General features: G+C 48.0%; 1 protein-coding gene across 4 annotated transcripts in view; it reads left to right on the top strand.

Annotated features, from left to right (window-relative positions):
* Positions 1 to 15,741, top strand: part of MICU1 (mitochondrial calcium uptake 1) — a 195,507-nt gene that overhangs the window by 82,286 nt on the left and 97,480 nt on the right. The window contains exons 5-6 of one of the 4 annotated variants that reach the window (XM_054174648.1): positions 6,129 to 6,140; positions 7,530 to 7,535. The exons of 2 other annotated variants lie outside the window; for them this stretch is intronic. In XM_054174648.1, coding sequence (XP_054030623.1) covers positions 6,129 to 6,140; positions 7,530 to 7,535 — 18 coding nt within the window. Of the gene's footprint in view, positions 1 to 6,128; positions 6,141 to 7,529; positions 7,536 to 15,295; positions 15,362 to 15,741 lie in introns of all 4 variants that reach the window. One more of the 4 variants, XM_054174646.1, reaches the window with a different exon arrangement.

Here is a 15,741-nt window from a genome sequence, read left to right as displayed (position 1 = left end):
TGCAACTCCCTGAAGGGAGGCTGTAGCCAGGTGGGGGTTGGTCTCTTCTCCCAGGCAAGCAGCAGCAGAACAAGAGGACACAGTCTCAAGCTGTGCCAGGGGAGGTTTAGGCTGGATGGTAGGAAGAAGCTCCTCACAGAAAGAATGGCCACTGGAATGTGCTGCCCAGGGAGGTGGTAGAGTCCCCATCCCTGGAGGTGTTCAGGAAGAGCCTGGATGGGGTGCTTGGTGCCATGGGTTAGTTGATCAGATGGTGTTGGGTGATAGGTTGGACTGGATGATCTCGAAGGTCTTTTCCAATCTGGTTTATTCTATTCTATAGGGGTGTTGAAAAGCTGTGGCTGGTGTTGGAGGTACCAGGCCTGACCAATGGTCTTAGAATCTTGCATTCAGAGTGGTTAAAATCTGTGCTGGCAGAAGTGTAGAGAGCAGATAGCCTTTGCCTTTTGTACTCTGCACCTTTTCTTCTGACCTGTAGCGGAGTGAAATTGGTTTTTATCTAAGTTACAGCTGTTGGTGCTGCACTTGGATGTCTGTGTGCTGTGCTTTGGGGTAGTCTGAAAGTCAGGCAGCAGAATTAAGGTACTGCAGTGGACTTTTTATTGTTGTCTTCTCCTGGGACCTGTTTTTTTCACAGTCTAATAACACCCTAGAAGCAGTTTGCTCTGTTGCAAATGAGGAAATAGAGGTTCTTGTTTGCTTGGCTGGCTGCTTAAAGACACCTTGGGACTGGCTAAATCTGGTTGTGGCTGTTAGGGCAGCAATAACGTCCAGGTGAGAGGATAATTCGAGGAGAGTGTGAAATACGTGGGCCTTGGCTCTGCCTTGGTCAGGAACGAAGCTGGCAGCAGGCTGACCTGCCTGAGAGCATCTTGTTCTCATTTTATTGCTTGCCTTGGGCTTCAGTTTAAAAAGCAATACTGTCTTCAACTGAGCACCAACTGAGGCTCTGCAGAGGTGACCTCACTTGTTTGAGCTCTGCTTGCATAGTGGACCCTGAAGGATAAAAGCCTCTTGCATTTTTAACTCCTTGACTGGTTCCACCTACCTGGGTCATTATTCTAGTCCTGGGGGCTCAAAGCATCCTTTACCTGGAGAGGACCCTCAAAGCTTTGCCTTTGTATGGTGGAGCTGAAGAGCTCAGGCAGAAGGGTAGGAGGTCCCTTGTTCCCCTAAGCATCCTTACAGGTGTCTTGCAGAGGTAATGAGACTCCTGGTGCAGGCTCACAAAGTCGCAGGGCTGCTCACTGGACATTTCCTCTTCATTGTTAAGGTGAAAGGAGTACTTTGAGCAGTCAGACACAAGCAAGCTGTGGTGCTGGAAAGTACTGATGATCTGCAGGCTAGATCCTGGCTGAAGAGTGGAAAAGTGAATTCATTTGAGTTTCCATATCTAAAGAGGACCTACAGGAAGGCTGGGGAAGAACTGTTTAGAAGGACAAGGGGCAGTGGTTTGAAACTGGAGCAGGGTAGATTTAGGTTGGACATCAGGAGGAAGCTCTGCACGATGAGGATGGGGAAATACTGGAACAGGCTGCCCAGGGATGTGATTGATGTCCCACCCCTGGAGACATTCAAGATCAGACTCAGTGTGGCCCTGGGCAGCCTGCTCCAGCCGGAGGTATCCCTACTGATTACACTGGGGTTGAACAAGATGACCTTTGAGGGTCCCTTCCAACCCAATGCAAGCTGAATCTGTGAGTTCCCAGCACAGCTGTATCCCCAGGCTTGCATGCAGGTAATAATTTAGAATCACTACATTAACCAGGTTGGAAAAGAGCTTTGAGATCATGGAGTCCAACCTATCACCCAGCACCATCTGATCAACTAAACCATGGCACCAAGTGCCTCATCCAGGCTCTTCCTAAACACCTCCAGAGATGGTGACTCCACCACCTCCCTGGGCAGCACATCCCAATGGCCAATCTCTCTCTCTATGAAGAGCTTCTTCCTAACCTCCAGGAAGATATCCAGTTTAAAAGAGTAGACCCAGCTGCGCAGTCAGGCGCCTTTTGGTTACGTATTGCAGGGCAGGGTTTGAAGGATCGGTGGGGATTTTGAGGGTGTGTGTGAGAGATGGAAATGCTCCAGCATTGGGAAGCAGATGCAGGAGCTGCTCTCTTCACAGAACCAGTTTTAGTTACGTAAAGCTGCCTGTCAGAGCAGCCAACTGGCTGTCGTGTGGCCATAGGGACTGATCTTGCCAGGAGAGTTTGTGGAGTGATGTTGCCTCTGCGCTGTCATTGTGTCAGGTTTCTGAAGCATCTTCACAGTATCACAGTATCACCAAGGTTGGAAGAGACCTCAAAGATCTTCCTGACCATGTGATTGAACTCCTTGGTGAGAAGACAATAACCACTTATTTTCCCCACCCCCCCTCTTCCTGCACTTCCTTATACCTGAAACAGGCTGCCTGGGGGGGTGTGGAGTTTCCCTCTCTGGAGATACTCAAAACCTGCCTGGATGCGTTCCAGTGTGATCCTGCTCTGGCACGGGGGTTGTCCCAGGGAGGTGGTGGTGTCACCATCACTGGAAGTGTTTAAAAAGAGCCTGGATGAGGCCCTTGGTGCCATGGTTGAGTTGATCAGATGGTCATGGGTGACAGGTTGGACTCGATGATCTCCAAGGTCTTTTCCAGCCTGGTTAATTCTGCATTCTGACTGCATGATCTTTGAGGTCCCTTCCAAACCCTGACATTGTGTGACTCCCAGGGCTACTTTGTCAAGTTGAGGAAGAGGGAGGTAAATATTGGTGCCTTATTAATGGCAACAGTGCTGATGTAACTTAAGCCTGAATGGTTTTTCTTCACTCTTTGCAAGACCAAAAACCCTGGAAGTGTTCATCCTGGGAAGCCTCTTGGTCAGATCTGTTTGCCAACGGGAGCTCACACTTTCCTTTGACCTCCTGCCGGGCTGCTTATGTAGGGAGGCAACTCCAGCCCTGGTTCTATTCTTTGTCTAAGTGTGGTGGTTTCTTCCCCAGGGAAGCAAGCTCTGGAAAGTAGAGGAAAAGAGGCCTTGATTACTATTCATTCAGAGTAGAAGGAAAATTGATCATTGCTCTAAACACTTCAGTGTGTTCATCAGCCTGAAGTAAAGGCTGATGTGGGAACAGCCACGATCTAAATTGGATATGAGGAAGCATTTCTTTCCTGAAGAGGCATTGGAACAGGCTGCCCAGGGAGGTGGTAGAGGTGTTCCATCCCTGGAGATGTTCAGGTCCCCCATGTGCCACCTGGGGACCTCAGTTACTGGTTATGGTGGTGTTGGGTTGATGGTTGGACTTGATCTTAGAGATCTTTGCCCCTGGACTCTGCACTGGTTAGGTCACACCTTGAGTCCTGTGTCCAGTTCTGGGGCCCTCAATTTAAGAAGGACATTGAGACTCTTGAAGGTATCCAGAGAAGGGCAACAAGGCTGGGGAGAGGCCTTGAGCACAGCCCTGTGAGGAGAGGCTGAGGGAGCTGGGGTTGCTTAGCCTGGAGAAGAGGAGGCTCAGGGGAGACCTCATTGCTGTCTACAACTCCCTGAAGGGAGGCTGTAGCCAGGTGGGGGTTGGTCTCTTCTCCCAGGCAAGCAGCACCAGAACAAGAGGACACAGTCCTCTGCACCAGGGGAAGTTTAGGCTGGAGGTGAGGAGAAAGTTCTTCCCAGAGAGAGTTATTAGCCATTGGAATGTGCTGCCCAGGGAGGTGGTAGAGTCCCCATCCCTGGAGGTGTTCAAGAGGGGATTGGATGTGGCACTTGGAGCCATGGTTTAGCAGTCATGAGGTCTTGGGTGTCAGGTTGGACTGGATGATCCTCGCGGTCTCTTCCAACCTTGGTGATTCTATGATGCCGTATCCACCCTGCTCAGAGCAAAACCACTCCTTGTCACCTGCATCCTTTCCTGTAGTCCCCATCCTGCTGAGCCAGTGCAGGGGAGCTCCCAGATGTCCCACAGCTGAGCTTTCAGTGGTGCAGCTGTGGGGAAAGGTGTGAGCAGAGGCAGAAAAAGGGCTGTGGTAGGTGCACGGCATAGGTCTGTCCTTGTGCAGTTGGACGCTCACACTGAAGGTAAGATGTAGTGCTTTTAAGACACCTCCAGCCTGCTGAGGAAAGGAATACCCACCCTAGATGGCTTGTTGGTTTAATGCAGAATACACTGCACTTGCTCTTTTTGTCCCCCTGTGGGGAAAATACCTTGCTACTGTTCCATAGGAACAAAAGCCTTGGAGCTACCAGCAGCAGCATCACCCTCCTGCTGCCTCCGCTGCAGTGAGTAATTGCAGAGGCTTTCAATGCCCTCTAATTACATTTATGAATTAAATGTTTCCTGCCAGCCTGTATAGTTCCATCTCCAGATGTTTGGGGATGCTGTGGAGTAATGCAGAGCCAGCTGCAAAATGAGGGACAAAGGGAAATACTTTGGGTGGCTTCTGTAAAGGCCAACTGAAGGGCGCTTCCAGTGGATACTGCATCCTCGCCTGATGGCCCAGCACAACGATTGGCCTAAACTACACTCATCTGCCAGGGCTCTGTGACTGGAGATGTGTGCCCACCAAAAAAGAGTTGCTGGGAGTTGGCTCAGTGGGAAGATTTCTTGCCAGATGATTTAAAGAGCAGCCTGAAAAATTGTCCTGAGGCATGATCTTGGGAAGGACTCGGGGGTAGATGGACCGTCTTTCTGCTGGGGGATCTTGCTGCCAGTTTTGAAAGAGGCAAGGGAAAGAGCCTCTAGTTATTAGCCTGTGTTTCTGGAGTCCTTTGCTCTGTGTATGAACTAAGGCTGGAGCTTGAGACTTTCCCCAGAGTGGTGTATGTCTTGAGCTTGCAGCAAGTGAGACAAGCTCAAAGCCCTGCTGGCATTCAAGAGCCAAACACTGGATGGGAGCTCTGAGCTGCTGTGGTGTTTTAAGTGCCTGTGAAGCCTTCATGCAAAAGGCTGCAACTCTAAATGCTCCCTTAACAAAAGCAAGCTAGTGCAGTTCAGTGAATAACAGTGTGAAGTGCCCCTAAATTTGATTCACTGAGCCTCTTAACCAAGAAGGATGCTCAGCACTTCCTCTGGCTTAGAGGCAGTGAGCACAGGTGAGAAGTCCTCTGAATCTAAACTATATGAGGTCTTGCTGGTGTCTGTTGTAAGGGTGTTTGAAATTAATGAGTCCCCAGTGTCAGCAGTTGGAGCTGTTAAGTCTGGGTTATGGCTTGCTTGGAGATATCTTGAAGTATTCATCTGTCCTGACCCATAATCCTTGTTAAATGTCAGTGTCCAGCTTCAGAGTGCCAGCTTCTCCATTCCTCCACTTTCTGATCTCAGTGCAGGTGGCTGCACAATAACCAGAAGGCATCTTCTGACATAGGTAATAACTTTCCACTTGTCTGGATGAAAGTTCCTCTGCTGTCTCCAAAAGCATGGTAGCAGCCTGGTGGGAGCTCATTCTGGCTGTGACCCTTTGTGGAGGCAGTCAGAGATGCAGTTCACTGCAGAGAGCCAGCAAACCTCAGCCGTGCCCGCATGATTTTGCTCTTCCTGACTTCCTTTGCTGACATCTCCATTGATGTTTGTGGGTTTCTGTCCTTGCTAGCTGTCTCCTCCCAGCCAAACTTGGCCCTCCCATCTGCTTGGGTTAGCAGTTTCGAGTTACTTTTGTGTTCCTCACCAATTTTGTCCCTGTGTGCTGGGACCTGTGTGGACCCTGAACTGCTGCTTGATAGCATTTCATCAGAGAAAATGCTTCTACCTCTGAAATGCATGGTGCACAAACATCTCTGTGGACACCTAGGTTGCTTTACATCCATGTTCAGAGCACACCTCACCCTTCCCAACCTCCTCTACCAGCCATGTGGGGTGTAGCTCCCTCTTGACAGAGCTTGATTTGCTGTTCTCTTCTCGTGCCACTAATTCTGTCGCTCTTTTTTCCGCAGGGCTCCTTTGGCAGACGCTACTAAAAATGCTTTGGTTGCTTCATGTCCTCTTTTATTCTGGTTTCTAGGTACCCAGCCTGGGTTTCTTTCAGCTACTAATATCTCTGATACTTCTCTCTTGATTCTAATTATGGTTTGGGAAGATTTTAGGGGGTTTTTTTGTGGTGTAACCAAGCATTCCCTCATTTTCTTCCCTTTTCTAACCCTCTCCCCTTCCACCAGGATTTCTGGCAGGTACAAAGCAGACAGCATGTGCTTTGAGTTTGTGCTTCAGACCCCATAATCTGCACTTTTTTTCATGCAAAAGGGACAGTGTACGCTCACCCCTTCTCCTTGCTCCTTGAATAAGTAACCCTGAGTCCTCTCCTTGATCCTCAGCCTAAGGGATTGATTTTGGAAGACTGGAATTTGGCTTGTTCAGAGCACAGTCCTCAGGCTAGCCATTCATACATGGCTTTGTACAGGAACACCTTAGAGCCAAGCTCAAATGTGTTATCTCCTTGTCCTCCTGTTTGCACAGTGTCTTTTGGGGCCCCTGACTTGCTTGGCAGCTTGATGAGACTGGGGTAGGGTTGGCTCTGCTGGCAATTGGCATCTTCCACTCGAGGCCACAAAGTGAAGCCTGTGATAAGGGGCAGGCATCTCTGTGGGGAAGCCTCCTGTGTCTGAATGGCTCTGAGTTTGGGGAAGGTTGTTTTTGCCAATCTTTTTGAGCTTTTCAGGTTGCAGACTCAGGTAGGGTGAGCTATATTAAGGAATGGTTTTGGGTGAAGATACTCAGGTGCTACAGGTCAGAAGCTGCTCTTTAGGAAGAGGAACTAGGAAGCAGGGGGAGGTTCGTGCAGTATTAGCATGTAGAGAGGCAAACATCCTCTGAACACTTTCAGTTTGCCCTGTAGCTTTTCAATTGAGTGAAATCCATAGGGCAAGTTGCCCAAGAAATAAGCAAGCTGGTGACAAAGTGCCCTTGGTTGGGTCTGGGCAGCCTTTTAATCTAAAGTCCATTTCTGGGATCATTTTGGGCTTTAGTTTCTTTGATAGTTTATTGGTGTTAGCTTAATGCTTAATACTGAAGGCATACAAAACTGAGCTCTGAAAGCTCTGTCTTTACTTGGGTCTGTGCAGTCTTTTGATCAAAAAAATCCATCTTTAGGCTAACTTTTGACTGTCTTTGAAAGTTTATTGGTGTTTGGTATTCCTTACATGTTAAGCATTAACCTAACCCTGCTCTGAAAACACTGTCCTTGGGTAACATGGAGTTAGGAAGGAGGATGGATTTAGCAGAGTGGGAGGGGATGTCTCAGGAGAGGCTTGACCTCACTGACTCCAGAAGGAGAAGGTCTCTATGGGGTAAACAAATGAAGAGGAAAGGTGGAGTGAGAGGGTGGAAGGGAATGGGAGGGGGTTTTTTTAGCTCAGTTTAGTTTGCTATCTAAACTCAGTTCTTTAAAGCTGCCATGATCATAATGACAACCTCTGATGAAATTATTACAGAGGGTTTTTTCCCCTCCCCAACTCCTTTCTCTCTTGGTGGTTGATCAGTATGGGCCAACCTCATCCTCTGAGCCAAGGTTTAACACTTGCTCTTTTTACAGAGTTCTTATTTCCCCCCTGTACTTTCAGACTGAAGTCTCTGCCTGAGAAAACAAGCAGCTTGCATTACCAACATAATGAGTTCATCTTGGTAATGTGGGCTGAGACCAGGGGAGGCAATATCCTCCTTCCCATCCGAAGACCTAAGCAGCCATTTAAATGCCAAGGTGTCAAAGGTCAACTCATTTTAGAGACATGATTTGGAACATCGAGGACCTAATTTAATCCTCCCCCAATCCACCCTTCAGTGACAAACGCCAGTGTGGTCCTGCAGCTCTTGATTGCATTACCCTGCAGAGGACTGAGCACAGCAGGAGGGGAGCACCAGGGTAGACTGTCCCTTTTCCAAGGCATTTCCTATTTGCTTTTCCAGCAGGGGGTTCTCCCTTGCATGAGTGGGTCTGCTGCCTGCCCAGGGCTGGGAAAGTCTGTGTCCTGTTTTGATTTCCTGGCGGTGCAGAATGCTGGCCTTGCATTTCAGGGGCCCTTTGTTTCTGAAGGTGATGAATACTTGCAGCCTTGCTGGAAGGAGGGAATGCAGATTTCTCTTTTCAGTCTCAGGAGACCACCTGTAGTAATCATTGCTGCCTAAGTTTTTCGTCTCTGGTCATACTCAAATTTAGAGGGAGAGGGCATGCACAGCACCCTCGTCCATGTCCAGCCCTGAGAGGGGCTTGCTGCAATAGGATGAGAGGGAATGGCTTTAAGCTTGAGGAGGGCAGATTTAGACTGGGGATTAGGAAGAAATTCTTTCCAGTGAGGGTGGTGAGACACTGGCACAGGTTGCCCAGGGAGGTCTTGGATATCCCCTCCCTGGAGGTGTTCAAGGCCAGGTTGGAAGAGCAACCTGGGCCAGTGGAAGGTGTCACTGCCCGTGGCAGGGGGGTTGGAACCAGGTGATCTCTGAGGTCCTTTCCAAAGCATTCTGTGATATTTGGCTCTGTTTATAGATGCAGATAAAGCAGCCCCCAAATCACAGGTTTTAATAAACTCCTTATGAAAATGAATGCACTCCTGGAAGGCCATAAGCTGCAGTATTTCTCTGCCAGCAGTAAATCTGAGTAATTTCCTGATGCTGACACTCACCCACCATGATTTGCCATGCAGAATCTGTTTGTGTTTGCTTGTATTAGTGTGTAGGCTTCCCAGTAAATTATCCAGAGACAGTAGGAATGATGCTGTGAACTTTTCTGCTGTCAGAAGAGGTTTATGGTTTCAGAAAGCTCTGCTTTCATCACAGCCCTTAAACGTTTTCTTATTTAGAGGTACAGAAAGGGCAATTTCATGCATCTAAAATGAGTGATTGTGCATCTACATTCTAAAGCTCTCTTTCACACCCTCTAAATTCTTCAGTTCTTCCCCTAGTCCTTTTTTATTGTCCTTGTTTCATAACACAGAGGGACCTTCCCTACCTCTTTTCCCCTCAACTGGGCTTCCTTTTTAAATCTGACTCCGAAAGCCTTTTGCTTTATTTTGGTTTAGGTAATGTAGGTAGTGAGGTGCCAGCATGAGCTGTCGTGGCATCTCTAAATACATGACTTGGCTGCTTTAAAGTTTGTATCTTCCAAGAGGGGGGAAGAGCAAAAATGACAAAATCTCCCTCATTTCAGGGCCTCCAGCTCAGCATTTTGGTGCAGGCAGAGTTCAAAGCACTCTTATTTTTAGTTCCTGTAGCAGGCTGCTCTGCCTGCAGCTTCCACTTGTATTTCTTAAGGGTTTTTCCTTTTCTGTTTTTCTAGCTTATGTGATAGACCAATACAGAGCATCTGCTGCCAGCATGTTGATCAGTGAGAGGCTCAGTACATGCTTCCCCACATTAAAATGCTCTGCTGTCCTGCAGGCTCTGCTGGACCAGGCAAATAGAAGCCACAGCACTGCACTTCGGAATGTCTCACTGCCCTGAGGGCAGATGCCAGCTAATAGCTTTAAAGATGTCAAACAACATGCCTGGCAGGTAGTGAGAGAATGTTTAAAATACATTAATTAAATGAGTTGTCCAATAAATTGTACAAAAAAGGTTTGTTTTCCCATTCCTAGAAGGGTTCCTAACAGTTGGGGGGTTTATTTATTTATAGGGATCCTGTCTACTAATTTAGATAGGACAAGAGGAAATGACCTTAAATTACACCAGGGGAGGTTGAGGTTGGATATCAGGAAATTTGGATATCTAATCAGCCATGGTCTAGTTGATTAGGTGGTGCTGGGTGATAGGTTGGCCTTGAAGATCTTGAAGGTCTTTTCCAGCCTGGTTAATTCTATTCTATTCTATTCTATTCCATTTTTTCCTTTCTGTTCTATTCTAAAGTTTCTTCCCCAAAAGGGCTGTCAAGCCCTGGACCAAGCTGCCTGGAGCACTGGTGGGGGTCCTCATCCCTGGAAAGTTTGAAAAGCCATGTAGGTTTGGTGCTGAGGGCCATGGCTCAGTGGTGACCTGGCAGTGCTGGCTTAAGGGTTGGATTCAGTAATGGATTCAATAATCTTAAAGGTCTCTTCCAACAAAAACATTGCAATGATTCTAAGGCCAAGGTATCAAGCCACATGCAAGGTAATGTCTGTGTGCACTGCTTGATGTTACGTGCACATGGCCTGCTGTGGGCTTCTTTGCTGCTTTGTGGAGAGACTTCATTGGAAAAAGAGACAAGGGAAGGGACTTTTTGCAAGGGCTTGTAGTGGTAGGATGAGAGGGAATGGATTGAAGCTTGAAGAGGGCAGAATTAGACTGGAGATTAGGAGGGAATTCTTTATAGTGAGGGTGGTGAGACACTGGCACAGGTTGCCCAGGAAGGCTATGGATGCTTCCTCCCTGGGTTTGTTCAAGGCCAGGTTGGATAAGGCCTTCAGCAACCTGGGCTAATGGAAGGTGTCCCAGCCCATGGCTGGGGGGTTGGAACTAGGTGATCTCTGAGGTCCTTTCCAACCCAAACCATTCTGTGATTGTGTGAAATTTAGGATAACATGGAGGCTTAGGTTTACATTGTAAAACCAGAAACTCAGCAGGAAAGAAATTGTCTACATTGGGGCTGTTCAGTCTGGAGAAGAAAAAGCTCCCAGGAGACATTCTTGTGGCCTTCCAGTATCTGAAGGGGGCTACAAGAAAGCTGGGGAGGGACTTCTGAGGGTGTCAGGGAGTGATAGGACTGGGGGGGAATGGAGAAGAGCTAGAAATGGGTAGATTGAGATTGGATGTTAGGAAGAAGTTGTTCCCCATGAGGGTGGTGAGAGCCTGGCACAGGTTGCCCAGGGAGGTGATGGAAGCCTCATCCCTGGAGGCTTTTAAGGCCAGGCTGGATGTGGCTGTGAGCAACCTGCTGCAGTGTGAGCTGTCCCTGCCCATGGCAGGGGGCTTGGGACTGGCTGATCCTTCAGGTGCCTTCTGACTCTAACAATTCTATGACTCTACATGAGGCCAGCCTGCAGCACCAATGTTTTGGAAGCCCAGAGAGAAGCTTTCTTTTTCATACCGAACAGACAGCAATTTAACCTCTTTTCCTACATGCCTGCAGCGGCCCACGAAAGACAGACACTCACAAAAGTCTTTTAAATGCTTTGCAGAACTGAAGGTGGTCAGTTGGGGCTGAAAGAGAATTGCTTTGCAGCAAGGTGACTTCACTGAAACATCCACGGTTCTGCCTTTGCTCACACGATATGGGGAGCCTTGAAGTGTTTCTTTTAACAAGGAGCAAACTGAGTTTGTCAATATAAGATGGTTATGCTTCATCTCAAATTCCTTCCTGGCTGACTCTTTTCTGGGTCTGGAGAGATGCTCATTATCTTGCATGCACATGGGTATTTTCTTGTGTTGTCCTCTTTGGAAGGCATTAAGTCGCTGTCAAGTGGTCACACGGAAGGCTGATCACTTCCTGAGGCTTTGGTGCGTATCAGTGCAAAGGTGGTGGGTGTCTGTGTGTGTGTAGCAGTGGTGTGAATCGACGTGCCAGAAGTGTGTTTTCTCCTCCAGATTGAAACAGCAAACTGTCAACCCTGAGTGACTTCCCAAGAACGTCTTCTTCCCGCAGTGGCAAATTAAATGCTGCTCGTTAAGTCGCTTCTGAAATGCAAAATGAAGCAGGAGCTGCGAAGATTTAGCTGATGAGGCTTTTCCAAAGGGGCATTAGAAATGCAGAGTAAACACCAGCACCTCCTGTCCTCTCTGCCTTTGCAGAAAGGGCAGACCTTCCTCTGCAAGAGCACCTCCTTTTACCAGCTTTTCAGAGCTCAGTAGTAAGGTTTCATCATTAAGCAGAAGTTCACTCTTCATTCAGCCCAGAATCAATCCAGAGTCAAGTGACTATTTGGCAAGTAATGGAAGGACTCGGTGAGGGTGTTTTGTTCCCCAAACCCTTTGTCACTTTAGAGATGTGTTTGGCTCGAGGGAGGCTCCAGCAGTAGATCAGTTCTGGGGTATAACATGGGAAGGTTGTGGTCTCTCTTTAGGTGCTTGCTTGCATAACCTAAGGCCAGGGAGTTGCCTGCACGTGGCAGTTTGGTTTCCTACAGCAGGCAGATTTAGGGGAATTTGATTGTTGGGATGTTAAACCCAGGCTGAACCTCCCTAAATTTCAGGAAATGGCCTGAAGCTGTGCCAGGGGAGGTTTAGGTTGGATATTAGGACCGATTTCTTTTCTGATAGAGTGGTCAGGCATTGGAACAGGTTGCTGTAAGGAAAAGTTAATCTGCTCTAGAAGTTCCTGTTCACAACAAAGACAGAGGAGGAGCCTTGTAAAACTTTAGTCAAAGAAAGGGGCAGTCCACAGGACAGTTCTCTGGGGGGGCTCTCGAATTGCTGGAAGACACAGCTTCCCTTTTATCCTAAATTCCCAGATGCAAGTTTCCCTCTCCCTTTCCCCCTCTGGGATTTGCAGTCTTCCTGATACGCCTGCTGCATGTACCCCTTCACATGTCACCCCCCTGCATCAATGTGATCTATGTTCATTGAAATCAGGTTCTTCACTTCTCTAGGTGGAGAAGTTAATATTCAGTAGTCTATGAAGCCTGCAGTCAGAAGTGAGGATGAGCAGAGGGCTGGAGCTGCTCTCCTGTGAGGACAGCTGGGGTTGTTCAGTCTGGAGAAGAGAAGGCTCCAAGGACACCTTATTGTGGCCTTCTGGTATCTTAAGGGGGCTACAAGAAAACTGATGAGGGACTTTTTAGGGTGTCAGGGAGTGATAGGACTGGGGGGAATGGAAAAAATTAGAAATGGGTATATTTAGATTGGATGTTAAGAAGAAGTTGTTCCCCATGAGGGCAGTGAGACACTGGCACAGGTTGCCACCACCTGAGGTGGTAGAAGCCTTATCCCTGGAGGCTTTTAAGGCCAGGCTGGATGTGGCTCTGGGCAACCTGATGTAGTGTGAGGTGTCTCTGGCCATATCAAGGGGGTTGGAACTAGATGATCCTTGAGGTCCCTTCCAACCCTGACAATTCTCTGATTCTGTAAGTTCAGGCTGTATTCAGTGTCTGTTGCCTTCAGACAGCCCCCACACCGATTTACAGCAGGACCCCAGCTAAGGCCCCGAGCAGAGGCTATTTGTGATTAACATACACATAGAGCAGGTGCCCTCTTTGGTTCTCTCTTTGTTATTTCCACTCTCTCTTAGCCAGTTCTTCATTTTTGTGCAGCCACTACCCACCTTATTCCTATCACTGCCAGCCACCATCCCTGGAGGTGTTCAAGAGCCACGTGGCCATGGCACTGTGGGACCTGGCTTAATGGCCGTGCTGGTCTGAGGTTGACGTTTGGACTGAATGATCTTAGAGTGCTTTTCCAACCAAACCAATTCTGTCTTCTGAGGAAGACTAAGCTTAGCCTGGAGGCTAAGCTGGAAAGGTCAAGCCGAGGTTTGAGTGTTGAAGTGCAATGACGTGCTGTTGTTTGACCCCTTGGTGATGTCTGGCATTGCAAGAACATCTGCCTGAGCGCCTGTGAACCGGAGCGGTGCCTTTCACCGAGCTCACCCAGCCATGCTTGTGCCAAAAGCAATGATGTATTTGGATTTCTTTTTGTTTCCTTTTTTTCCCCCCTTTTCACATGTTAATTTGGATGTCTGCTCATTTGTGTGCTTGTTTTAAATATGAATCTACTGCTTGAGGAAGAGACACAGCGTCACTGTGAGCTGCTTCCCCGTGGCTCGCTCACTCGTGGGTGCTGTTTTGAAGGTTGTTTGGGATGTGCTGAATGATCTTAGGCAGTTAATCTGCTTTGGGGGATGGGTTTAACACGGGGTGGTGGTGGTGGGAAATTCTTAAATGGAAGACTTTTGCCTGTTTTAACTTTCAGCATTAGGTGGTATTCAGATACGAAAAGGTAGGAGATGCGGAGGTTGTCTTGAAACGGTCTCAATAAATAATGTGTGAAGATGGTGTCCCTGAAAGAGGATGGGGGCTTGGAAGGGAATTTTTCCCCCCCTACATTTTTTTTTCTCATCCTGTACATTACCTTTCAGGCTAAAAGGGATGGTGGGATATGTGGAAGGGAAGTAGGGTATGGAGGTCTGTGGACAGTGGGTTTAGGTGCTAGTGAAAACTGACTTTGCATCAGTCCAGCTTGAATTTGGAGGGATCAAAACAGTCCATGTTGTGCTTTGTAAAGGAGGTAAAATGATATTGTTGGCTTTTCTTTAGTGTTTTGCTTATTTTTCCTGAGGGTTATAACATCATTCTGTGGAAGATAATGTTTCATGGTGGGGAGGACCCCCTGAGAGGGATGCTTTCAGCCTTTCCCATAGCAAGACAGGCTTCCCATGGGCTGGTGGAAAGCCATCAAGCACACAGCTCCCTCAGTGAGCCAGAAGGAAAAAAAATAAATGGGAGGGCTATGAATGCTGTTAAACTTTTGTTCTCCTAGTGCTGGCAGCCTGGAAATCTTCATCCTCAGGTCCATTTGTATGTTCTCCTGGGAGCAGTGGGAGAAATTCCCTTTCCCATTCGCTGCAGGTGGACTGAGCACCGCAGTCCCAGAGTACGTTCCCCTCCCCCAGGCTTCTGACTACTAGGTGCTTGTTTAAAGGAAAGAAAGACCTTCTGTTAACTTTGTTTGCCCATGGTAAGATTCAAATGAGTCAATGCTTCTCCCTCCCATCTGCCTCCCCCTTTGTGTCTCAGAGAGCAGCTAATTCAATAACTTTTTACTGCTCATCTGTGGATGAGGGTTTCAGCTAATGAGGAGTATTTAGAGCCGTTCAACACTGACTGTGTACTGAAAATTAAGTACAGGAAAGGCACTCATAAAAATTAATAAACCAATCTCTGGAACTTTTTTGTGGGATCCTAAAGCAGAGTGCTCACAGCTAGTTTGTGATGAAGGTTGCTGAAGACAGACAGAGGGAGGGGAGATAAATCGCACGAGCAGGTGAGATGCTGCTGGCAACACCACCAGCAGCAGCCACCGAAAACTGCGTCCTCCTCAAGCCCTCCCCTCAGATGAAAGGTAAACCAGACTTCACTTACACTGATCCTGATGTGAAGGATGGTTGTGCTTTGGAGCCACTTTGATGGGAAGGAAAGCAAAGGTGGAGCTGGTTTTGTTTCCTTCAGTGAATGCTACTTCAACCTGGTCTCCCCTAAGCATAAACCACAGTTCTCGTGCATGAAGGGAATGCCATCAGCATGTTGTTTGCTGGTAGTGATTCACCTCTTACTAAATTCCTCACACTCTCCAGATGGCAAAGGCAGAGATACTGGGAAGAGGTGTTCAGCTAGTTGATCAATAGAGCTTGAACTTATTTTCCCTGCTCAGTGTAATTTTGGGTCATCCATATGATTATTTTTGTCTCTTTTTCTTGTGGTTCCCGAGCCAGATACGGGTTAAGTTTTCATCTAAATTATTAGCTGAGCTCATCCCCACTCTGCAGCCACACACAATGGTGAGTTCTCTCTCAACAAAGGGTGAAAACCAACCAACCCAAACCTGAGGTGGATGAGAGACATCAGCTGCAGACAGTGGGTCTGACACGGAGAGGCTACATGCTAACACTCGCTGGGATGTCTACGTAGGCTTCTTAGCAGCGTCCAGTCAGAGCAGCCACCTGGTTGCCTCCCAACTTTCTTGCCCTTCGCAAGTCTAACCGTTCAACTTGATGTTCTGTTGTGCCTGCTCATTTTATTGTCAGTTAACCACTTTTCTTTCCTTTATCTTGTATATGATGGGATCTCCGCTAGACAGAGGTAACGGGGGGGGCCGCTCGTGCAGCTGGCCCCTCGGTGTGGTGGTGTTTGTCGGTGGTTTGTGCTAAAACCAGTGCTA

The sequence above is a fragment of the Dryobates pubescens genome, chromosome 30, assembly GCF_014839835.1.
Source record: "Dryobates pubescens isolate bDryPub1 chromosome 30, bDryPub1.pri, whole genome shotgun sequence".
NCBI classification, from domain to species: domain Eukaryota; kingdom Metazoa; phylum Chordata; class Aves; order Piciformes; family Picidae; genus Dryobates; species Dryobates pubescens.
The sequence above is the reverse complement of the archived record's forward strand: the minus strand, read 5'-3'. Positions and strand labels throughout refer to the sequence as shown.